Raw genomic sequence first — 24,920 nt, 5'->3', positions numbered from 1 at the left:
ATATATATATATAAATAAATAACTGATACGTGCACTATACGCTTGAACAAACGATTCACTTCTTGTGTCTGTTATTTTTAAACTTTATTTATATGAAACACATTTAAGAGTTTTGTCCACTCTTTACTTGTCAGGGCTAAATAATGTTTTTAGTGACGTTACATGTATACTATGGCAGGCATGTGTCCTCTGAAATGGTTTCCGAGTGTAAATGTAACACATTTTAACACTCTCTCCAAAGGCCAATCTTCTACATAGCTTCAGATGGCAATGTTGGGAATGACATACTCAATTGAAACTTTATCAATTTGACCTCAAGTTTGGTCCATTTTAGACAAAAATATTATGTCACTTTGCATCATCCACTACGACGGTGAAAACCATCCGAGGGTCACAGATTCCAAAGAACAAAAGGTTTATACATTTTATGAACTGTATTTATTTACTGAATAGACATTATTTTTTTAACACGTTGGCCAAATGTAAGAACACAGGCTTCTTTTCATTCATATTTCATTATACCAGGATGCAATGTTAATGTGAAAATAGTTTTAGTAGCATATTACATTTGTAAATGTATAAAGAAACTGAAAACAATCTCTGAACAATTCAAATATTTGAATCACTGCTTCCAAATAAAAAGCCCAAATAGATTCTTTGTAATATTCACTAATATGAATACAAGAAAGATATGTCTCTTCTTTTTTTAACCCAACTTCAGAGAGACAAGCTGAACAAGTTTTTCCAAGTATGTTCGGACCAGTTTTCATTCAGGCCAACCTTTCAAATCCTTCAGGAAATGCAGCTTCATTCATTTAAATCCTTTTTGCATGAACTACTGTACTATGAAGGAACACAGCAACAAGAGTTTATTCATGTTTACAGGTTGATGACGCGTCACTCGGAAACCTCCATCTCTGCTGTGGCTGCAGTACTGGATACCTGTGAGCCCGTGTTCGGCACCAAGCGTTCCCGGCTGCCAAACACCTCAGCCACTAAAAGGGAAACATCACAATAACATGTGAGCATTAGCAATTTAACTATTGACTCCATAAATAAAAGGTCAGTGCTGAACTGTGTAAAGACCCTTATTTAACTTTTTAATATGATTTCAATGAACAGCATTCCTTTTGCGATGTTTACGTGTGTGATGTAAAGAAAAAGGAAAGAAACTATACCTGCAGCAACATCACTTATATCCCAAACCCGCAAGCCTTCCCTCTGTCCCCCGAAGGCATAGACGAAGGGCAGATCAGGGCAACATGACGCACAGAAGAGTACACCCTGTCAACAGGTCGGGGAGTAAATTGTTATAACTTTGACGTTGCAAAATACTTCTACAGATGGATTGGGGTGGAAGAATCTGAGATGTACATGCTGCATATGTAAGTTCTTACCATTTTCATGTCTCGCGAGTGCACCAGGTTGGGCTTATTGCCCAAAATGTCCCAAATCTTAACGTGTCTGTCAGCTGATGAGGTGACCAGGCATCCTTTGATCTGGCTGCTGAGGTTCAAACCTGCAGAATTGTTTAGATTAGATTTTTCATTGTACAGTCAATGTGCCTTTGTAAGAATTGAATTCCTCCATGAAGCAAACCTAGAACCAAAGCATGGGGAAGGATCCGCTTAGTTGTCCATCAACGTTGTTTACAGAAGGAAATTAAATGGTGGAAAACATGTAAGAGGAAGGGTCCCTGCTGGCTGGATTGGCTGTTACTCACCGGGCTCATCCAAATGTTTTCAAAGACTGACTGAAAACATAGCCGCCACCAATTTCCCCAATTACTCTGGTAAGTACCAACAATACTGAACCATAATTTCATCCTTCCTAAATGACTCATGACCAACTGTCTCACCACACACTGCAGAACAACAAGTGCCGAATCATTTGTGCTGTTTGAATGATGGCTAGACCGCACCGCTAGAGCCTTTCTACTTCCACTTCCTACCTGACACTTCTTCGTCGTGAGCCCTCAGTGTGAAAACCGGTTTATCCGAGCGTGCGTCCAGGCAGTAGATGAATCCATCCTCTGTGCTGGCCTGAAACGCAAACACAAACTCAAGTTAACCACTGAGCTTGTGATAGAAATAGAACAAGCGGGATAAACAAGGTTTATTGCACAATGACCATAAAGCATACACAGCAGGCGTATTCGTAATGAATATTTACAACCGTTTAAGTTTAAAAAAGGAAAGTGGTTGGAATATTTCCGTTAAAATAGAGCAGAAGAATTTGAGCATCTACCAGGAAGTTCCACGGTGAAAAGTGGTCCCAGGTCAGCCGCTCCACTTGACCACTAAACCTCCAGGTCCGGTTACTGTTGTCTGGACTGCGGCAGTCATACAGGACAGCTGTCCTGAAAAGAAAAAAAATGTGTGTATCAAACTCATTGTGAATGTAAATCTTTGTTAACAAAATCTGTGCATTTCCTTTCACCCCATCCTATAAACTAATGTCAATCAGAGATTACACTTACTTGTCATATGATCCTGATATCAGAGTCTGTGCTTCGAATGGGTGGAATGATAACGTCTGAACCTGAAAGATTAAAAAAAAAAAAAAATCCCAGAAGCTGAAGCCTGCAAATTATAATCAACAACACACTTTAAATTACATCCAGCATCATTATTTTTCTCATTACTCACCTTGTCAGTGTGCCTGTGCAGAGTTGTGGCTGGTTTGCCTTGAGTAAGATCCCACAAGATAACCGTGTCATCTGCTGATCCACTGGCCAACACGTTTCTAAGGACGAGAGTGTACACATACACAATCATGGTACATAAACACAAGAAGGAAATACATCTGTATAACTCTGCACATCTGACGGCTATCTGGTGCATTTTAGGATTATCCTTTTTCCAGTGCTATAAAAACATATATATCCTGACCTGATCAGTCTGTTCCAGGATAAATCCAGCACTGCGTCCGTGTGCCCCTCGACAGGCTCTGCCGCTGCCCCCTGGCGTCAACGAGAACACACAGCATTGTGTTAATGATATATAACAAAGCAGGAAATAATGCAGGAAGGCAAGACAAGCAAGTCGACTATCAATGGTGTCAAACATTAAAAAAAAAAATAATTCTCACATCCTAAAAAAGGCATGAAAATCATTACAATGTGACCCCATTCTCATCATACAGATGCTTGTTTAAGACAGTATATGAACAGGTTTGTACCTTCTTGCTCTTTTTCTTCTTCTTGGATGGCTGTTTACTCCCTAAAGAAAAGACTGGCTCCAAACAGTCCACCACATCCAGGTCCCACACATCGATCTTAGGAGTCATGTTTCCCACTGCAGCATAGTTTCCTGTAATAAGGACACAGAACATGGTAAGAGAAGTACAGTGGCACATGCACATTAAACACATACAATTCCTTTTAGTTTTAGGTTAGCTTAACATTAAATATGATGCTGAGAACTAGTTCTGTTGAAATCCATTACTGTTATGTAGATGTAAATACAAACTGAGCCTTGGTTTAGAGAGGAACAGGATTTTTGTAAAGGTTCGTGAGAGCAAAGCTGAATTTTTCTTACCGGGTTTTTCTCCAGGACTGGGGTCAAAGTTTAGCCACTGCACACACAGTGGGTAAGCTGGTAGCAGAATATCATGATGAACATACAGAGAGTCCTCCTCGGAGTTATAAACTGGAAAGCAAGAGATCAAGTGTTTAGTATAGACTTGAGAAGAAAAGGTTTACAACAAATATTGATCATTTCTTTTTACATTTACACGCATCTAGCTTATATTCTAAGCTAGAACAACAGCATCCAAACAAAAGAAGACATTTCTCTGTGTCTTCAGAAAACCTGCTGTCATCTCATCATGTCACTTATGAAGATATTTACCATGGATCTCCAAATTGCAGCAGTCCTTCTCTGCCCTGCCTGTAAGGATGAGATTGTCACCAGGCTTGATTTGGAAGTCTTCTCGCTCATATTGGTCCTTGAGGGAAGAACAAAGACAGCTGAGCAGTTTGGCTTTGACAAGATACAATGGGTATCAAAATTGTCTCCACTTAAGTTCACAGCAAGAAGTAGATTTTTGTTGTTTTTGTAAAATTTTTCAAAATTATTCTTGCCCAATACCTCCTTAATATCAGAGCTAAAGCATCAGAGACACAATTTGAAGGCGTTTTCATAGGTTTAATGACATTTTTGCACTGAAATACAAATTTCTACTTAAATTGTTCATGGTTGAAATTAAGCTTTAGGTGCTACTTGAAGTGGGACTATACTGAATCTGCATTGATGCGATCATTGAGTGCACTTACTGTGTCTTTGAGGGTGATGTAAGGATCCTCCTCATTACAGCTGAACACTGTAAGGCCAGCCAGACTGTCGCCGAGACTAGCGGTCGCTAAATTTAAGACAAACGAACAGCAGATATACAGTCAGACTCTCGATATCTTTAAATAGACACAAGCGAAGTGGACAGAATGAGCAGCAATTAGTTTTTCTGTACACACACACACTGTACATGAACACCTCCCCACTCACCTGCATCCTCTTCATCATATCTATCCAGGCCGTACTCTGCCAGCTCGTCTTCTTCCTCCTTTCCATCTTCATCGTCACCCTTTGGATCTCCAGCTACGTCCGCTGTATTACCATCAGGATTCTCCTCACAGGCTATACCTTCATCATCGTCTTCATCCTCCTCGGCTGCTAGGTGACTGATTTAGGAGAGTAGATAAAATTCAAAACAAACAAAAAAACATGACACCAGCTGTAACATTCATTCTATTCAGCACTCGATGACAGGTAATGCTTTTCACATTTGGACAATAGATCACTGCAGTAATGTGCGTTTTATTCCAACATACCCCAGTTCCTCTTTTGCATCAGTGATGATGCGCTGTAGCTCCTCTTGGCTTAACTCAACCTGAAATGGAATAAAAAACATGGCTTAAACAAGTAGATACGCTCATGTGTCTCAAGCTGTTATCAGATGCAAGAACGGATAGATCTTTTGATAACATTTTGGGTTGAATTCTTAAACAAACAGTGTAAGTACAAATAAACAAAAGTTACTACTGTTAGATAAATTGAACAAAAAAATTATATGACTTTTTATTATATTTTTGGAAAGGCTTTGATCTAATAAGCACCTTGTTGCCGCTGCTAGTACCTGTTATTATAATTAATTTGTTGACTTGGTTTTAATGCAGCACAAATTAAGATTTCCACAAGGACCTAAAGGCCTCCTAGTTAAAGTGTATAAATACAGTAACTTGGGCTAACGTTAGGTCATTTCATTACTTTTCCACAGCCTTAAGTGCATTTTAAAATACGTTCCTGCGTCAACATCGGTTCAGTTGCTCGATTACTAACTTATAACCTGTTACATAGTTAATACACGTTTGTAATTATTCTACAACGCAGAGTGTAACATTTCCCTTGTCACTTGTGGCAATTTAACCACTTGTAGCATTGATGAAATGAGGGTAATTTCAATTATATTATAATGTAAAAAATTGTCGAGGGAGACATTACCTTTAAAGCCACCTAGAAATATAAATTACAGCCAAAGGGCTTAGGGTATTGGTCATTTAAATTAGTATGGTAGCATATAGTGTATCTCCTGCCATGTTGACAAATTAGCCGCCTGTCTGTTAGCATTAGCTAGCTGAACATGAACTTACTTTGTCTGGGGTTCCCTTTGCAACGCCTCTCCCCACCCATCCGACACAAGTAATCTGGGCACTCATCTCGGAGAAACCGTGTCGTTTATCGATCAAATACAATACAATGCGCACACATGTATCGGTTGTCAAAATTGTTTCACCTCAGGCACAGCAAACAGTGAAATGAGCGTACATGTGAGTTAAAATGGGGCCTGTGTCGCTTCTAGATGACGTTAATAGAGCGTTGGAAAATATGCCTGATCAAAAATGTAGAGCGGTAAAGCCACCCACTGAGCTGCTATGTCTTAAAACATACAGTGCTGCTTTGCTGATAGATATTTTTTAAATATTGTAAAGTGTTTTAATACCTGTAGCAAGAACCTGTAAAATACAACTCCAAGCAGCTTCAGCATGAGACATTTGCCAAAGATTCTGCAGTTTCTGTTCAGAAATTGTTGTGTTTTGTTTATATAGTTTCTGGCATTTGTACCAACCAGGTCAAGGCTTATTTTGCATACTTGCACAATGCATCTGGTAAGCAATGAAGATGGTATCAGCATGACATCATGTAGTTTCATGCAGAGGCTGTTTTTTATTTTAATTTTTCATCTTGCTGCAATGATGTAGGAATAGTACTACAGGCAATTGTCAATACACTGTTACATGACTGATGTGTTTTTATTTCAGGTGCAACAGAGCACACTTCTAAATACATCCCAGGTGAAAGGTAGAGAGGTCAGATAAATAAATAAAACATACAATGGTGGAAAGTCTTTTTAATCCTTGGAGTCTTCATAGTAAGAATTAATACACATTTCATGGCACTGACAAGATCAAACAAAAAGACAAGACGGATACACATCATCAGATATTGCTGGTATATGATAGTTTGCATACATGTTGGAGATAGTACCATAGTTTAAATCACAAGGCGAGGAAATAATGCAGCAGAGGTGTTGATCTAAGATTTCAGCAATGACACAGGAGAAGACTGAATTACTGTACTGCCTATATCACAGGATATAACTTGCAGCTCAACATGTTGTGCATTGCAGTGGTCATGGCACAGGAGTGGAACTCTGTAAGTAAAAAGTGCAAAACAGTACAGTAGATGAGAGTACATGAATAGAGAAGGAGACAGACTATACTTCCATAGTCAACTGAACCACTTCACAGGGCTGCAATTAATTCATTTAATTTAAAATATTGGTTAAACTGAATCGCATTTTGGTGTAATACCGAAACAGCGTTTAGTTTTAAATTATTCTTGTGGTTTGTAAACTTGAATACATCAAACCTTTATATGGCATCACTTTGGAATTGTCTAATAAATTGACTTTCTGAATTGTAACTGTAATTGAATCCCCTCCAAACATCATAACAACGTTTAAACCATTTGAAAGGCTTACAGAGATAAAAGTATTCAAGGCGCATTTAGTCAGTATATGTGGCTTTAGGTCAGTTAGTCCATGTTTATTCTAACTCGAGGTATCTCAACACCTGTGTAACGTTGCGAGTTGTTCGACAGATCACCTCAGCTCTGTAGTTTGAGAAACAGAAATGGAAGTGTAAAAAAAAAATAAATTAAAAAAAAAAAAATCTACATCAATCCTCAACATTGCATTCAAAAGTGGTGCATTTTTTGTAAACAATAATACTGATATTTCATGACAGTATTAAACTAAAAACGGTGTGACGGAGTGGCGTGCTGCTGTGCTGAGTTAAAATTCAATATAGTCATTAAACTAGAAGAAAAAAACTCAAGGTCTTCTTACTAGCTTTTTTCCAGAGCTTTCAACCATAATATAATCTTTCATTTTAGGCCAACATGGATGAGAAGTCCTATGGACGAAACATCTTCATTGGCAAATTTACAGCTGCCAATGAAGACCATGTGATACTGCTGAAAGCCCTGGAAGAGCTAAGCTACGATTGTTTTGTTTGGTTGTATTTTTTGCTTCGTCCACCAAATAGTTGGTGTTAATTATTAAGCTTCAAAATGTGAGGCACTGATTTGACATCGGTTTCTCATTGCTGTAACATCCAGCAAGTCATTTAGCTTAATGTGTGTCATCCTATCTGAGTTCTTTGTGTTTAGGATATTCCGTTATGTTGTTTTAAATTGTTAAAAGCTAAATCTAATAAGATTAAAATTCAATACTGGCTTCAGATTTGAACAAATTGAACTCCATTCTTAATTGATAAGGTAGTGCAAAACACTGCCATGTTACTTGATTGTCCTACACTTAGTTTGTGCAGTGGCACTGCCAGCTGCAATACGTCAACCTGTCTGTTATATTGGTCAGTATGAGAGGAAAGTAAAAAGAAAAAGACACTCTGAGAGGTGAATGAGGCTAGATGCACTGTTCTTTCTCCCTTTGCACGCTTTCACCTGACGGGAGTCCAGAGTGTGAGGACAGTAGACAAGGGTGAAGACTATACAAGTGGTTTCTCCTTTCTCTGTCCAACAGTCCCTCAAAGTCCATACCTTGTTCCAGGTCTTAATTTTGTTCCTGGACCACGAGATGTTGGTCAGTATTTGAAGAGATATGGGTGAGTGCTACAAAAAACTGGGTAGTCATGTATATACAGTATGGTCTGGTGTCTTCTTCCATACAGTTTACTCTGAGAAACCAAGTTACATCTCCTTCGAGTACTTGGCAGTCCGGTCGTCGACTGGTTTCAGACGTTTGGTCACCAGCTTGAGGTTGGTCTCATGGAGGACAACCTGGGTCAAGTACTTCTCTCGTTTGATCTGTTCTCTGACAGCGTATGAGACATCTGGGATCACGTAGGACAGGATGAACTTCGTGAAGTAAACGATGTGCTGTGAGGAGTAGAAGAAGACATTAATACGTTTTGATAATGAAAGATTTTTTTTAGTGTCAGAAAGATTTCTTGTTATGTTCACACTCACCTCTACAACGATTATAAAAGCCATTTTGGCAGCGATCACATGCCAGTAGTAGATAGTGTACTCATACTGCCTCGGGTGCCCAGGAGAATACCGAAAATCTCGATACCTAAAGGAGGAAATTTCATACTCAAACACGATTTGCCACAAAGCTGCTTCTGACACCAGTAGTCTATTGAGCTTGCCATCCTATTTTATTAGTCTTGTGTAGGCAAACATTTTGAAATGGATGACAGGTAATATGGAAACTGGCCTTCTCTTGATATTCAAACAAGGGACATTTTAATTCAGCACACACAGATGGCCAATCTTTGTACCTGCAGGTGGTGATGTTGTCAGGTGTGTTCAGGGGCTTGCTGACGTTGGAGAAGTCGCTGATGTTGAATATAGACAGCGAGCTGTTGATGTAGCCCTGCATGGTGTTGTTATAGTGATCTCCATATGGGTACACAGAGAACGACCAGTAGTAGACCAACCGTGGAATCATGTCGGATGTAAAAGCGATGATCATGGCCTGTTGAGACACCAGGACGCCAGGTAAATGTAGCGAAAGCAGAAAAGTGATCGTCAACGCTATCGTCGCCAATAACTCTGCGTAAACAGTGTTCTCACATTTGTTGCGACAGCCAATATAGCGACGCTATAAAGAATGGGCTGCCAGGCCCCTATATCCTGCGCCTTCTCTGGCACGATGCGGCGAAACTGAGTGGTGATTTTCCAAGCGTCAACCCGAATCTCAAACAGGTTGTTGACCAGAGCCAGGAGCGGCGCCAGAGGGAAGGAGACAACGAACAGGGTCACAAAGCCAAACTGGATGACTGAAAGAGACGAGACGGGCACCGTCAAGACAATTCAGTTGCAGCAGGTATTTGTATATTGACTACTTGTGTGTAAATTTCCCTCAGTATCTCTTGGTTATTTACTAACTGGTTTCAAACCAGTTTACTGAATTGGCTTGCACTATTAAAGCTTAAGACACGGGACACGCCGTGAGAGTGGTGGTCTTCTTGTCCAACTCAAAATATTTCTTTGAACATCATCATTGAATATTTCAATGAAATGTCACTACAACATTTAGTAAGAGCTAACCACGACTGTATGAAGGACTTGGCTTGTGTGGCGCAACCTGTTTTATAATATAGAGATACAGAAGTCTAATAAGTCTGAACTTAACAGCTTGTGCAACCGGCTCCAGGTGCAGCTTTAAATGTGGCAGACGGGGACTTACCCATCTCCAAATATTCATGGAACAGTCCTAGTTTTGCGAAGGGCTGCAGCTGGTAGTCCTGCTCCCAGCGAGGAATCACCTTCTCTGAAGGCCCACGAGTGCGGTAGCGGAAGATCATATTTTTCACCCACCTATGGAGGGGTGAAAGAGATCATATAGTAACAGTAGCTCAGTATGACGATGGAAAGCTGGTGTATGATTAGCTATTAGCCTTCTTTGTAAGCAGCAAGTTCACTGATGTTCACCTGCTTCTATAAGCCAACACTGTGTTGCTTAATTGTATTACTATCGTTTTTATATTTAACGTAAAATTGTTTTTAGATTCTGACTTCTTACGGTAGCAAGACCTCTTGGATGTTGTTCCAGATGGCTTTCCCGCCCATGATGATGGAAAGCTGAGTCGTCAACTCAATCAGACAACCACCTGGATCACACTGCAGGACAGCAAGACACACAGCGTGAGTCAGGAGCAACACGGGAATACGTTAGACATGTAACAAACAGCTGGACGGACAAACTGCACCTCCTCGTTCCGGTATTTTCCCAAGAGGTAAACAGGATTTCCAGGATAGCCAACCACTTTCCCTTTGGCGAAGGCGATATAGAAACAGGAGGAGTAATAGTTGATGAACTGGAAGAGAAACATCTTCAGGGTCAAGCTGTTCTCGTAGTCCGTCTTGGTCCGTGGCAGCTCTGTTGTTGTGTCAGACAAGAAAAGGATTTTCGGATTAAACCACATGCAAGTCAATACTGGGGAAAAGTATAATTCAAACTCACCAAAGTCTGTGATCCAGATGGCGACCCGCTCATAGAGAATGTTGAGGATCATAATGACAACAAAGCTGATGAGGGAGGCTGTGACAGAAGTGGCCATCTGAGGCGTCACATACTCCTTTAAGGGCTCCAGCTCCTTCAGGTCCTGAGATCTGAGTTCAGCCGAGAAGGCAAAAAAGGCAGCCAGTCGGTAAACAATGATGGCCACAATGGACGCCAGGATCAACAGAATCTAAAGGACAAAATAGAGTTGAAAGATTCATGAATATTGTGTTTGTTCTGAAATTGAAAAAATGGGGAAAAGCTTTATTCGATGGGTCCGTCATTTCAGAAGCACGTCCTAATTATTGTATTTTATAGAAGTTTACTGGAAAGAACTATGAATTTGGTACTAATTGTAGGTAAAGTAGAGGTCATGTTCAAGTAGTATACTTCCAATAAATAAGAATTCAATGCACACCACGTTAGCTACATGCAAAAACAATATAGAGTATATATTCCAATGATAAATGAGTAATGTATTAATATTTACATGGGTTTAAATGTACCATTCTTTAAAAAAATATAGTATTTTCCCAATTATTAGTACCAAATAACATATTCTTCTTAGGAGCTTGATAGTGAATTGCTGACAGGAAAAATACAGTGTTACCAAGAAAAAAATGATGACATTGAAATAAAAATGACATTTATTTACATTACCCAAAATAAGACTGTCCAAATTCCTATCGACACCCGAACACATCGTCCAAAGGCTGTATAGGGCACCTTTTCTTTTACCTAAATCACACACAAACACAGTCATATACTGGGCTTTAAAAACAACATGGCAATACTTAAAACTCATCCTGACAACATAGCATTTTCAAATAGTTTATACTTTTTTGAACAAAACTTGTTTGAATCCATCTTTATTTTTATCTTGGCTGGTGTAGTTCTACGTTATTAGCTGCAAATAGAATAGAATAAAATGTGCATGTGATTTTTACCCCTGTGATAGGGTTCTTCCTCTCATAGGTGCACTTTGCTTCATATTCTGGGCGAGGTTGCTCTTCCTGCTCCAGAAACTCCACAGTGTCCCACGTGTACTCCAGCTCCGCCTGGTAACGCTTCCAAAACTCCAGGAACAAAGTGACTACAGTTAGGAAATGAACAGGAGCAGAAAAAACAACAGGAAGGGCGAGAGTATTGTCAGTGTCTTCTTGGGTCTGTTTTGCCTTTAACAATGCCAAAGATGAGCACAAAATAAACATTTAAAATGGTCAGTTATAAACACAGCTTCTGTAAGTGATATTAGCATGCTTGCACACGCTCTATGGGAACTGTGAACATGAACGAAGTCATTACCTGGTATGTTTTTGACATTGTATACAACTTACCCCAGATGGACATGAAAACTGCAAACACCAAGGTTCCAAAGTTATCAAATATGCAAAGTTTCTAAAAGAAAATGGAAAAAAAGACAAACGTGGATATCAAAATTGTGACAGTTCTGTCCTGCTGACATGCAAATCAGTTCCAGACATAACAGTTGTGTGGAAATAGCAGCATGCATTACAATATGCAAAAGTCAGTTCTTTTTTTTTTGCATATTGAGCGACATTAGCGGGAGGACAAAAGCTTTGTAGAAACACATAAAGTCAAACTCACTTTGGAAGCTTCACAGGTGCTGTTCAACCTCCAGTATTTGCATTCTCTGTCACACTGCGGACACATCACAATATTCCCTCCAATGTCAGGGTTGCACACCTCCATGCTGCGGTAATTGAAACATGAGAACAGAGATGATCAGACTGGGAAATCTCCAAAATATCCTACGTCATCAAATTACAAGTTCATCATTCAAAATCTACAAGGAAACGTACCTCCAGGTGCTGGTTTCTTGGGTCCTGTATCCATAAATGAAACAACCCAGTCCCACAACAGCAGCCACAGCCAGCATCATTGTGTAGAAACCCAACCAGGCAAAGTAAATGCCGATCTTCTCCCCATAATACTTCCTGTGGAAAAAAATAATAAAGAGTGTTAATCTACTGTGGCTCTACTGTTCACAAAAGGCTCTGCAAGGACAAAGACATCAAAACGATTGTATTTGTTCCTGCTTGTCACACAGCGAATACAACTGCAGTCCAAAACTGTTTATGGACAGTACAAAGGCGTTTCAGTTTTAGCTGAACTGAAACATCATCAGAGAGTCAGTAAGTAAGGCTTGTGTTTACCTAATGTGGTTCAGTGGTTGCATCTTGTAGAAGCTTTTGGGATGAGCCCATTCTTTGTAGAGCAGAAATCTCTCGTTGGGGCAGCTCTCCTCTTCGGACTTGGTATTGAACTTGCACTGAAATAATAAAAACGATACAAACAAAGGGAATTTTGAGTAAATTCTTAGTTCATTAATTGCATTACGCCATGCTAAATATGGATGTTACAAACTGAAAAAGGCCTAAACCATACCTACATGACTGTAACATGTAACTTACGTCATGGAGGGGATAGGCAGCTTTGTACACTCCTCCATCCAGCAGTTTGGTGATGCCAAACTTCTTAATGTTCCCTTGTACTTCAAAGGGGGCACGACTCAGGATGTAATATGCCTGGAAGAAGAAGAGGTTTTCGTCTTTAAGCTACCAATCTGTTTACACACTCATCAAACGTATAATAGGATGGTTACAACCGCCAAACACCGTCCTTCAAAATAAAACTGAAATATGAAAGGAAGTTGCAGGCAGCCTGAAACTGACTGCCACAACATGAGGCCACTTGCCATCCTGCTCCTCATGGACGCGGTGAAGAAGACGTCTTTGTCCGTCACGTGGAAGTACTCCAGGCGGTCCTTGTCAAAGGGGGCGGTGAAGAACTCCGCGTCCTCGGTGATCAGGTCTTCGTTGGGGTAGAAGTGCTTGGTGATGCAGGAGAAAAAGCGCCACGGGGAGGGGTGCGAGGACAGCTCGTTGGGCTGGATGGGAAGCTTGATGTGCAGGACCTCGGCGTAGGTGCACAGCATGTCCCACGGCATGTGGACTTTCACAAACAGCAGTTTGTCATCTATTACCTGCAAAGGGCAAATAAGCAGTGCGTTAAGTATTGGATTGCAGTCAGATAAACCTTCTGAAAAGTGTAATCTACTTACAGATTTTGTCGCCTCCAGCTCCATTCCCATCTTCATTAGGGAGGCCTCGAAGTACTCCCGCCGATTCTACAGTGAAAAACACACAAAAAAAAGCTTCCTGAATTAATGCTCCCTCCTCCTCTTTGGCAATTATGATTCAGTTTATGTACTGGGTGACTTATGTGCCAAGCCGGCAGTGTAAATACTGTGAGCATTTATCAAAGGACTTTCACGAGGGATTATCTATATACACAAAATTAAATGGCTTTATTTATACTGTGGTAATATCTTAGCTAAATAATGTGCCGACACGTTCAACCTTCATGCGATTCAATTTGCCGTTATTTGTTTATATAGGTTTATAATTGAGCTCATTTATTTGGACACATGACATTTCCCTAAGATGTTTCCGCTGCACATACAAGCAATGAACGGCGGCACTGCAAAGCAAGTCAGAACAGGTTCTTGTTGGTGGCATGTCATCAAACGTTACAGGGAACTGAATCACGGACACAATCTTTGAACTGCTACACAGCTTTCCCCAAAACCAAAGACGCATGAAAAGGCATGAATTAGTATGAAAAAGTACAAAACAAATAATACAGAACGGTAGAATTAATTGTTCCAACTTTTTTGTTATTTGATGAGTTGGGATCAACCTTCATGTAACACCTCGACACATTTCCGCTTGATGTCAATTGTAAGGAATACCTCCGAGAGACAAAGCAAACGTCAAATACCTTCGCTGCTTTCAGGGTGGATGTTTTCATGACACACGGGGAATACATTCCCCACATGATGTGCATGAACACTTAGACAACCATAGTAAAATATTGAAAGAATTATTTTAAGATAGCGATTTAGCTAACACTATCTGAACTGAGCCACACCCTTTTCCAGTAGTTAAAGTGAACGCAGAAGGTTTAGCAACTTGTGTTTGACCCAGGTTAGGCTCTGGAAAAACAAAGTAAAGGGAGTGCCTGGTAGAGACTGCTGCTCTCCATATCACTTTTTGGCTTTTGTTTGCTTTGGGATGATTACGAATGAGGGATTGCCTCAGTCCAATTGAATCTGTGGTGAAGACGCTCATGAGCTCTACCAGCCGGCCATTTCTCAAGGAACTGCTTACACCCATTACATCCATTCACTGCTTCAGAAAAACAACATACCAAACATTAAATACCTAACGTTTTGTCCGTTTTTAAAATTATTTTATTTATGATTTTTAGCCTCCGTAGGACACAGTCTCCATTTCAAAACCACTTGGGGGATACGGTTGCAACACTGCAGGTAACATCTCTGAGGTCTGTGGATCTACAAGCATTACAAGACACATCCATCACACTGTACATCTATTGTGAAAGACACTGGTAGCAACAAACAACACACCTGGGCACGTAACCATGTCTCAGTGTTCTTCATTGGTGCACTGCGATCGCTGCACATCTAGGTTTGTGTTGTGTAAAAAGTAGGCAGCATGTTGAACCAACATTTTGTTTGCTTTCAGATTTACTCTATTCAATTGTGCCCCAGTTGAATTTACTCATTTGTTTGTGAAGGTTTATGGACCAAAATTATACCAATGTATGAAGTTCAAGTTCAGTTAAGGAGACTTATAACCAGACTGATCTGGGTTTTTTTGTTTTGTTTTTTCAGTACGTTTTTGGGGATTTAAGTGAAGGAGTAACGCTCAACTTCCCTCAGGGATTCTACCCACTGAACAACTGAGTCACAATGCGTGTTGAATGAAGGAGAAGTTCAGTGGTAAGGCACTTTCAGAACAATGTATGCCAAGCTGTTCCGTTGCTGGATAATTAAAGCGTTATTTAAGTTCCTGTGCTGAATAGATACGAGTACTTCATTTAAATTCACAGTCCTGCTGCGAATGAAAACTCCCTTTACAAACAACAGAGTTTGCATGTGTGCAAACACACAAGGCATGTCACCTGAATATGACTTACATTTAGGTTCTATGAGAAAACTGCTACTTACATTGACAAAAATAGTATGTTATTTATTAAGACAAATCTTAATCTTAATCTTAATTTTAAAACTCTTTGCCTAAGGATTTGGGATGCTGACAGGTTCAAGTTTCTCTACGCTATCTAACAGCGGCAACAAATTGCTTAAAAATACTAAAATACCCAAACATACCACATTTTACAGTGGCTCTCTTTTTGTGAGTAGATTACTTTGTTCTAAGATGATGCACTGTGCTGAACCATCCGGCTCAAAAAGGATCTAAAAAAAATGAAAGACATACCTTGTGCCTCTGGAACGTGTACCTCTTGTCAAAATCCTCCTTATCCTCATCCCCGTGGACCAGGATGAAGTCGATCTTCCTCACGCCGTCGTTGAAGAACAAGGAGTCGGGTTTGTCATTAAACTCGACCTGACAGTAATAAGAACGCCCGTCAGGTAAGTCCATAGACTCATACTCATACTCGTCTTCCTCCATAGCGCCGTACATGTTGCACACTGATACGAGACGGAAAGTGAGGAGAGGAAGAGGTCCATGTGCGTGAGATATTGTTGAATACTGACATTGACCGGCCTATTTAATGTGCGATGTGGGCCATGCAAGAGGAGTGAGAAGTGTAAACAAACATTATGATACCCGCCCTTTCTCTCTCTCTCTCTTTCTCTCCACACAATCACACTTGTGTCATTACTAGGTATACACAAAGCTCTTGCATGCATGCATTGTATATGCAACTACATGCATGGTTTCATATGTAAATGCATTTCATCTCATGTCTGTTTTGTGTTGTGATTTGGTGTCTTGTGGTCCAGTGAAATTATTGTGCTTCAAGAACAGATGAAGAACAGAATATTCATATGAATCATTACAAATACAGGTGCATTTGAGTGATCTGCTGCTACTGTAACATTGCGGTGCATTACATCGCGGTGTTGACTCACCAGTACTGCTTTGGTGACTGCTGCGCCTTCTTTAATACTGTGATACGTCGGTAAAAACTCCTGGGGGTAAACTGTGAAAATAAGACCAAACACATACATGTGAATACGGACGTCAAAATAAACAAATTTACTTGAGTCCGACCGCTACATTAGCAGGCTGATATTATCATGTTGTTACCATTATGTAAAAATGATATGCAGCAACCAATACAAATTTCACTACATTTTGCATATTTGTAAATGTATATTAGGTGTGTCACAGTGTCAGGAAGACGGTTTTAAAAAAATGTAATATTGATATCCTGTTAATAACACGCACACATGATCATTTAGATATAATAATCCTGTGTATCTTCAATGGTTACATTCTCTCCACCTCCCTACACTCATATTTAGAATGTAATTAATTTGCCAATAAAGAGGCAAAACACACAATAAACAAAGATTGATTTATGGCATTATTTATCAAAGGCTCGTCTTAACTGAGGTCTGTTTGTCAGTAGTGAACGCAGCTTCACCTGAGCCAGCAATAAGTTCATAGGTGTATTGTGAGTACTGTAATATTATTGTAAAAAAAACATTTTAGAGATCATTGATGTTGCACTTTTCACTGTTAAAAGTTATTTTTTTTGTACACATCACTGTGTCTTGTTGACATTTTTTAAATCCCTCTCTTAGAGGTGAACGATAGGCTCAGCCGAAGTGAAAAAAAAAAATCAGAAAGACGACTAAAAACTCATTACCTTCACTACTATTTTCTGAGAAGTACATTAGCATGTCACGCTCCTCTGAGTCACATGCGGGGAACGGACTTACCGTCGTCATACATCCGCTTCAGCTGTCATTAACCTGCAGTTCAGCTGAAGCTGTGCTTGTTGCAGCAGAGCAAATATGTCCAACTTAGCACGTGTATACGACACATTTATGTCACGTATGTACGTTTACATGACGTAAAAAGAATAACAGCTGATATTCTGTTATCAGACAGCCTCAGCTGCTAGCATGTCCGTCTTGTTTTATCTGTATTTGCCGGTAAAGGTGCTGCTGACCTCACAAGAACTTCACATCCACACAAACTCTGAGCAGGACGACATTCATGTTCCACCTCAGCGGTGCTCACTGAAGCAGCGACGACTGTTACTGATTTCCAAACCAGTCGGAGGGTTTATAACCAGTGACCCTCCTAATACAAGCCTCACCAAACCTCACGCTGTTATTGTTGCATTTTGTTTGTACTGCTTGCCTCGCACACAATGGCCCACTCGCCACAATGTTATATTTCTCCCCCGGAAAAAGAGAAGAACTAGGTCACCACCTACTGCAGTGCGGTCGACACATTTAGAAAAATACACTCAAAGATTAATTTAGAAATCTGCTCTCAGTATTCACACCACTGACCGCATCAATACCACCAACATTACATGCATTGTTTTATGCCTCATAATTATATTACACATGCCTTGTTTTTTTTACAACAGATGACATTACATCCAACATGGAAGGCCCTCTAATCTTTCCATATGAAGCAGACCGCGATGACAAAACTAACTGAAGACAGATGTTGTTTTCAAAACACTGGCCATAGTAACACTTGGGGAAACTTCACAGTGGAATTAGTGTTCATCACAAGACTTTCCTTTGACAAAGTCCTCCAGGCTAACAGTCTGAACTCAAACAGACTTTAAAGTCCGTCAGTATTTTGAAATGCTGAACCAGTAACGAAAGGCTAACCCCACTTTTTTTTACACTGATGTATTGTGGGCCTAAATCCTCCCCTGTACGCTGTACCATGACTGTAATATCACATGATGTTTTTTAGTTGTTTGCTGCAGACTGGAGGTCACACTGTACCCGATTAGTGTTTTGTTCTAAAGTCACTACTTTGGTGTGTAATATAAATGAAATGTGCACGGGCTCCTGAGTCATTAAACCCAACAGAAACGCTGTTACGAAACCTCTGCACCCTACAGTCATATGATTCTTTTGAAAAGCATGTTGAATGCTCACGAGCTGTCTGCAATAAAAATCTGCTTTCTTGCCACAACCCACCCACACACCCAGCGCTCACTTCCTCTCTAGAGACCATCCTCCATGACAACACACAAAATAATAAAGGCTTGAACAAAAAAAGTATTGTTTTTAACTTCCAAACTTTGATTTTGTGCAGCATGAAACACATTTTATTTGACCAAAAGGCTAACATTTAAAACACTTAAGTCAAGCCCAAAAATCAGTGCCCATCGCACATATGACAGGAAATTCCTTTCTGCATCAAAAACTGGATCATTTCGTGACATCTGGTACAAGTCGAGTGTCTTTCACAGGAACACAATCTGCTCTAAGATCTGCCTTCAGTCTTAGCAGTTAATGCCTATATATGTTTTGCATGTGAAATGAGATAACTGATGATACATTTTCATTGAAACTTGCCTCCAGCAGTCGAGAGACATAGCTCTCACCCTAACATGCTAATCTGTAATCATCAATGCATCATGTTTACTGTACCGATGTGCTGGCTACATGTTAATAATCAGACTTCCTGTATCACCATAGAATTACTTTTGCACATTATTACGTTGAAACAAAACAAATCTTATTTTTGCTAATGTTTCTTCTGCTGCAATCACTCCATCACAGGCTGCAACAAAGCGTGGCTGCAATAATTCATAACAAGTGAATATAGGCTCCATTAAATAGAGTGCACTTAGTGAAAAGCATTAGACACTTCCATATGGTCAGGGCCTTCTACATAGTCACACCATCCTCACAACTTACGTTAACACAAAAGACCACTTATCTCTCATTCAGGTGTGAGAAAAAGAAAACAAATGCATGCAATACCAGACGGTAGTCATTGTGGGCAAGACAGGACATGAAAGAAGCGTATAGATTGAGAAATATTTCCCACAACTGTGGAAGCTGTACAGAGATTCACTCTATTCCAAAGTTAAGTTGCAGTTTCAGTTTGGAGCGTCAGGAATGTAAGACATGCAAGGAACAAAAGAGTGTTTCGAAATGCGATCTGTTCTAGTTTGAAGCCTTCCAACGTGCCACACCAGACATATATGACAAAAACAGGGACTCCAGCTGTTTTTTTGGGGGGGGGAGGGGGCGGTTTTGATCGCCCAACATCTGTTATTAATATCAGTTTGTAAGGCAGAAGTGGTGCTTCTTAAAAATGTGTGCACCACACCCACACAGTTGTTCTGCTACACATGCAGCGTGCATGACTTAAAGCTTTCGACCATTTCCTTCTACTCATTACCTACCCTGTAAAGGTGACAACACCTCATGTTTCATGATGGCATAAATGGGTAAATTATAATGTACATGTCCAATAAGGAAATCATGAACCGTGTACTATTAGCAGACCTCTCAACCAGAACAGAGATATAGAATAAGTAGAAGTGCATTTAAAATCTGGAATGATTAGCAACAGAATGTGCCAAAAGTAAAAAAGCACTCATTACGCAGACAAATGGCGCAAAGGAGTAGACCATTGCACTTAATGTCGGCTACTTGACTAACGTTACACCACTTTTTGAGTAACTTTAAAAGTTGTAGGGGGGGGGAATACACCAATCAAAGCATCAATGTTTACACGACAACAAACTATAAAGTAGGCTGGAGCAGTGGATGAATGAGTGGGAGGTTAGCTAACACGGCCAGAGGTGAACATGACCTAGATGTGTTTCAAGTATCACATGCGAGTAAACACTCACAGCGCGCACACCCACAATAAATCTCTTGCGAGAAAACAAAGCTGTCCTCTTACCAACGTGCTCTTCTATCATGCCCAATACAGCATCACACTCCATCTCATCTGTCTCAGACACGGAGTCCATCTCGTAGATGTCGTTATTGCTCATAGTCCTTGTCGGGGGTCCCGGCTCACAAAAAACTGAGAACAACAAAAAACAACAACTTTGCTTTACCGACAGATTACTGTGTATTACAATAGCTTCAACGCGCAGCCCCGTCCTCCACGCATTCTGTATCTATTTCTCAGCATGGATTCAGCCGGCTAAAGTTTCGCTCAAGTTGCGACTTGAGAGAATGGAAGAAGTCTCACGGGCGGGGTCGGAGGAGGGTGAGGAGGAGAGGAGGAGAGGAGGAGGGTGAGGAGGAGGAGGAGGGTGTTGCTGTTCTTCAGCCACATTTGACAGTCAAGTTACGCCCACTCAATTCCTCTGAAGTTTGTTGTTTAGCGTGCTGCTTAACGCATGAACACACTTGACATCTAGGTGCATGTGGAGAAATATGTATTTTGTTTTGAGATGGTTTGAGATGTTTGGCATTCAGGTAGCCTCAACAGCAGGAACCAGTGCTTTGTACGCTGCTCTAAATTCATGCCATATGATTCATTCACGTACCATGTGCGTTCCTTCGGCATTCAACCGTTACCCATCATGCAGTTTCAGTTTTGTAAAGCAAAGATTTTATCGTAAACGCACTGGTGTCTACCCGAAATGATCTAATGATAACATGATTTCCTGGGGGCGAGAACGACGTTTCAACCCGTTGCTGTATAACAGTTAAAAAAACAGAGTGCGGGGTAGGAACCTTTTAAACAGTGCGGCCCGTCTTTCAGGGGAAGGAAAACGGTGACGGAACACTAGTGGGCATATATCCGCCAATAACAAGACGCTAGCTTGACACGATTTAAAGCGTATTGTTTGTGCTAGTTATTCCAAGTGTGTACATATTTAGTAAACGGTCACCTGGAGGTACATCAAATAGAAAACATTCAGTTTAGTATTGCACAAATGGCATAACGGTTAAATGTGTATTTCGGTGGTAATAAACGCGAATCACCTAACAAATGATTCCAGCTAGTGATAGCTTAGCTAAAAGGCTAACGCGATGGTTAGTGTCACGCTCCTTTAGCAAGTAGTCATGTTAGCTTGCTGACGTTTTGGAGTTACTGGCAAATAACGTATTCTGAGACCGATTGGGTCTCCGTTTAATAGTCAAAACTCCACCTAAAGCGAGCGCCCTTGGCTTTTAGCCGGTTCATTTCATTTCCTGATAAGGGTTTCTACAGGTGAGTTGACACTAAGAATTTATGAACATCGCAGTTGTCAGTAGAGATTCAGCAACCGTCAAATAGTATTTTCATTACTGTGCCTCCTATTTCTGTAGTGGTAAAAGGAAGATGCATGATGTAATAAGTTGTGTTATGTTTATAATGTTTGTGTTTATCTAACTTAAATGTGGCCGCTGTCATACAGATTTCATATAACATATTTACAACATACTCAATAACATTTATGTGTGTGTGTCTCTATTAGAATCTCATGCTTGTGTATTTTTACTGTTGTCCTTACAGATCAGGGCACGCTGGAGTTCTGCAAAATGAAGATGTTCTCGGTGTCTCACAAGACGGTCTTTGTGGTGGACCACTGTCCCTACATGGCCGAGTCGAGTCGTCAGCAGGTGGAGTGTGATGTGCTGACGAAGAGTCGAGCTCAAGGGGTCATTCCTTTGGCCCCCGTGTCCAAGTCCCTGTGGACCTGTGCTGTGGAGTGCTCCATGGAGTACTGCCGGATCCTCTACGATGTTTATCCACTGCACAAACTGGTTAGCTTCTTATTTATTTTATCTGTGTTAATCAATGTGTTGGCTGTTTCTCCACCACTGGTTCCAAATAAGATATGTACGAAACGAACGAATGAGATATCTTAGAGAATTGTAATCAATGTAGCTACTAGTTACAGTTCACCAATTACTTCAACATTAAATATACGCGTTCTGACTTCTCTTTATTTTACAGATTAATTACCTTGTGAGTGATTCCGAGTTCCACATCTTGAATAGCTGGAGGCAGGAAGACCAGAGCACTCATGAGGTAATCCACTGCCCACAACACTCAGTGACGGAATAACAATTCTACCTGATATATAATATGACTGTTAGCCTACAGTGGGTCCTACAGTGAGAGTGTTTTCAGCACAGCTCCAGTTTGCCGTATTTTGGAGAAGTGCAACATTATTATGAACATCAGTGACCACATGTTTCTATCAGAACTGGACTGATTATCCTGTTTCTCCTCCTCCTCCCTGGCAGCTCATGTCAGCGCTTGCGGCTGTCGGGCCGCCTAACCCGCGCGAGGACCCCGAGTGTTGCAGCATCCTGCACGGCCTGGTTGCTGCCGTGGAGTCGCTATGCAAGATCACAGAGTTGCAGCACGAGAGGCGCACCAGTCTGATGGACACGGCCGAGAGAGTTGCCAACAGGGGTCGTATTATCTGCCTAACCAATGCTAAAAGGTAAACACCGATGTGGCGGAAAATCAACTTTAGCCATCAGCCACATGTTGATCGTTTCATTTCCCGCTCAGCAACTCTGTATTGTCACTGTTTTGTACTTTACGTGTATTGTATGTGTACATGTATGGACTCATCTTCTGGTCGTCGCTTACCCTGATAGTTTATATTCATAGAAGAACCTTTTAATGTGCGTTATATTATTTAAGACAATTCTAATGCAGTGCTCTCTGTGTCTATCTCACAGTGATACTCACGTGCGGATGTTGGAAGACTGCATCCAAGAGACTATTTTAGAACAAAACAAGATGGCAGCGGGCTCAGACAGGTCAGTATCAGCTAATGTGATGAGTGTAGTGATTCTTCCCTTTTTTGAGCACGTGATAAATGGCTCACAGCTCATCGTTGTGCGTTTCAGGCTGATGGCCATCCAGCAGTGTGACCTGGTCCTAGTTCACATCCACCCACAGGGGGAGGACACGCTGGTGTCTGACCGGCCGAAGAAACAGGTGGGTGCTGACAAAGAAGACACGAGCTTGTGTGAAAAAACATGGCGCTGAATGCTGACGCCGCGCCATCATGTCACAGCTGTTAGTTCTCACTACAATCTTCCTCCCCCGGTTGTCTCAGATCTCCCCTCTGCTCACCAGCGAGGTCCACAGCGTCCGTGCCGGGCGGCACCTTTCCACCAAACTCAACATTCTGGTCCAGCAGCACTTTGACTTGGCCTCCACCACCATAACAAACATCCCCATGAAGGTAAGGGGCTTCTTGCCCTTTGTTTGGCCTTGCACATGCCACGCCAGAATTACATCTCACATCAACTTTAAATATTTAATTTCTTTTGCTAGTACACAAATGTTGTCATGTCCAGAATGCAGACCATTCCCTCTTTTTACTTGATTGTTTTTATTTTTTTATTTTTCTCTCGCACTACTTCTTTTGCTTGCTTAATCTTTACGCGTGAGCCCTTCCTCACCGATAATTACTCATGAAACTTTACAGTCTCATCTTTTTGTTTATCTCATTTGCATGTTGATTTGACTGTGAATCTGCTGCTGGTTTCATGCTGTATTTTCTGTTTTGCTAGCCCACATTAAATGTTTGCGACCAGGTTAGTACTCTTATCACACACACATCAAAGTGAGGAAGGGTCAGAGTTTACACCACGTAGTGTGCAGTGTATGTTTGGAGCGCTACTGTTGCAACAGGCTTACAGTGTCATGAATTTGTTTTGATGTGACAGTTGGTCGAAAGATTTGACGGTGAGGCTCCAGTAAAGGACAGGCAACTCTGGTCTCATGTGGACACCCGGGGAGTGCAGAGTTTGAGAGTCTACAAACTTAACTTTTCTTTAATTAAGTGATATTAAAAACCATTTGTTTTAAAGTAATCCAAATTGTTCTTGGAAAATGTTTTGTTGGCTTTAGGATTCCTGCCAAAGACTGATATAAAATGCAGAATATGAATGTTGAATTCAACCGTTTTAATGTCCGAACATCTTTGACCAGCGTTGCCTCTTCTGAGTTGTTGAATACTGTCAGTGTCTGTCGGGTGTTTACACCTTAAAAGTTGCCTAAACTATCCCCTGGTCTCTGTTTCCCTCCATCAGTTCCCACCCATTCCCCCTTTAGTGTCTTGGTGTGGTCCGTTGTGCTGTCTGGATAACTTGTTTTTTTAAACCCGACCTTTAGCTGTCCTAAAACGGCTATTTTTCCATCTGTAGAAAGTTGTCAAATTTAAAGCTTGTGTTTAATTGATTAAAAAACAACCTTATTTTTAGATCAGCGGTTGCCAGACCCCATTTTCGGGCCTGGGCCTAAACATATAGAGCTGTTTTTTTGTAAGATTGAGAATCCATGATTTATGTCAAACAAGTACAGGCTCAGTATTGTGTGAATTTAAGGACATTTGCGTTAAACATTAGTCTGTGATGTGAGTAGAAGAAAACATACTTAAGTCACCCAGAGAGCTTTTTTTCTTTTACTTTGGTCATTATCATTTACCCTTTGGAACATGAAATCAGCAGTGCTAGTGTGTGTGTGTGTGTGTGTGTGTGTGTGTGTGTGTGTGTGTGTGTG

The 24,920-nt window shown here is 40.7% G+C and overlaps 3 protein-coding genes across 4 annotated transcripts in view; 1 reads left to right on the top strand and 2 right to left on the bottom strand.

Annotated features, from left to right (window-relative positions):
• Positions 1 to 69: 69 nt before the first annotated feature.
• Positions 70 to 5,834, bottom strand: pwp1 (PWP1 homolog, endonuclein). Its single transcript, XM_031865774.1, has 15 exons — positions 5,648 to 5,834; positions 4,829 to 4,887; positions 4,503 to 4,678; positions 4,277 to 4,362; positions 3,852 to 3,948; positions 3,540 to 3,650; positions 3,181 to 3,311; positions 2,892 to 2,962; positions 2,649 to 2,745; positions 2,480 to 2,541; positions 2,248 to 2,359; positions 1,952 to 2,042; positions 1,398 to 1,519; positions 1,179 to 1,284; positions 70 to 995 (listed from the first exon to the last, which is right to left on the bottom strand). The coding sequence occupies exons 1-15, from the start codon at positions 5,711 to 5,713 to the stop codon at positions 898 to 900; spliced, it is 1,485 nt and encodes a 494-aa protein (XP_031721634.1). The 5' UTR covers positions 5,714 to 5,834; the 3' UTR covers positions 70 to 897.
• Positions 5,835 to 6,390: 556 nt separating this feature from the next.
• Positions 6,391 to 20,645, bottom strand: ano6 (anoctamin 6). Its single transcript, XM_031865773.1, has 20 exons — positions 20,349 to 20,645; positions 16,574 to 16,644; positions 15,915 to 16,043; positions 13,673 to 13,738; positions 13,307 to 13,594; positions 13,023 to 13,136; positions 12,765 to 12,880; positions 12,411 to 12,545; positions 12,196 to 12,301; positions 11,925 to 11,985; positions 11,535 to 11,680; positions 11,248 to 11,325; positions 10,549 to 10,777; positions 10,295 to 10,464; positions 10,108 to 10,205; positions 9,772 to 9,902; positions 9,156 to 9,361; positions 8,861 to 9,057; positions 8,547 to 8,652; positions 6,391 to 8,456 (listed from the first exon to the last, which is right to left on the bottom strand). The coding sequence occupies exons 1-20, from the start codon at positions 20,440 to 20,442 to the stop codon at positions 8,268 to 8,270; spliced, it is 2,730 nt and encodes a 909-aa protein (XP_031721633.1). The 5' UTR covers positions 20,443 to 20,645; the 3' UTR covers positions 6,391 to 8,267.
• A 543-nt stretch (positions 20,646 to 21,188) lies between these two features.
• ints13 (integrator complex subunit 13) overlaps positions 21,189 to 24,920 on the top strand; it is a 7,212-nt gene continuing 3,480 nt past the window's right edge. Inside the window, exons 1-8 of one of the 2 annotated variants that reach the window (XM_031865868.1) lie at positions 21,189 to 21,617; positions 21,903 to 22,153; positions 22,347 to 22,421; positions 22,640 to 22,842; positions 23,087 to 23,167; positions 23,258 to 23,348; positions 23,470 to 23,598; positions 23,930 to 23,953. In XM_031865868.1, the coding sequence (XP_031721728.1) occupies positions 21,929 to 22,153; positions 22,347 to 22,421; positions 22,640 to 22,842; positions 23,087 to 23,167; positions 23,258 to 23,348; positions 23,470 to 23,598; positions 23,930 to 23,953 (828 nt within the window). In that variant the 5' untranslated portion in view covers positions 21,189 to 21,617; positions 21,903 to 21,928. The remainder of the gene's footprint in view (positions 21,618 to 21,902; positions 22,154 to 22,346; positions 22,422 to 22,639; positions 22,843 to 23,086; positions 23,168 to 23,257; positions 23,349 to 23,469; positions 23,599 to 23,929; positions 23,954 to 24,920) is intronic. The other variant, XM_031865869.1, reaches the window with a different exon arrangement.

Source organism: Anarrhichthys ocellatus, unplaced genomic scaffold (genome assembly GCF_004355925.1).
Source record: "Anarrhichthys ocellatus isolate YVR2014 unplaced genomic scaffold, GSC_Weel_1.0 scaffold33, whole genome shotgun sequence".
In the NCBI taxonomy this organism is placed as follows: domain Eukaryota; kingdom Metazoa; phylum Chordata; class Actinopteri; order Perciformes; family Anarhichadidae; genus Anarrhichthys; species Anarrhichthys ocellatus.
This window is presented reverse-complemented; position numbering and strand designations above follow the sequence as displayed.

Coding starts and splice junctions, on each gene's coding strand:
- pwp1 (XM_031865774.1), bottom strand. CDS start 5,713: ATGAGTGCCCAGATTACTTGTGTCGGATGGGTGGGGAGAGGCGTTGCA. Junction 4,363..4,502: donor ATATGATGAAGAGGATGCAG/GTGAGTGGGGAG, acceptor TCTTAAATTTAG/CGACCGCTAGTCTCGGCGAC. Junction 2,746..2,891: donor TCCTGGAACAGACTGATCAG/GTCAGGATATAT, acceptor TCTCGTCCTTAG/AAACGTGTTGGCCAGTGGAT.
- ano6 (XM_031865773.1), bottom strand. CDS start 20,442: ATGAGCAATAACGACATCTACGAGATGGACTCCGTGTCTGAGACAGAT. Junction 13,137..13,306: donor CGTCCATGAGGAGCAGGATG/GCAAGTGGCCTC, acceptor TTCTTCTTCCAG/GCATATTACATCCTGAGTCG. Junction 8,653..8,860: donor GACAACATCACCACCTGCAG/GTACAAAGATTG, acceptor TTCCTCCTTTAG/GTATCGAGATTTTCGGTATT.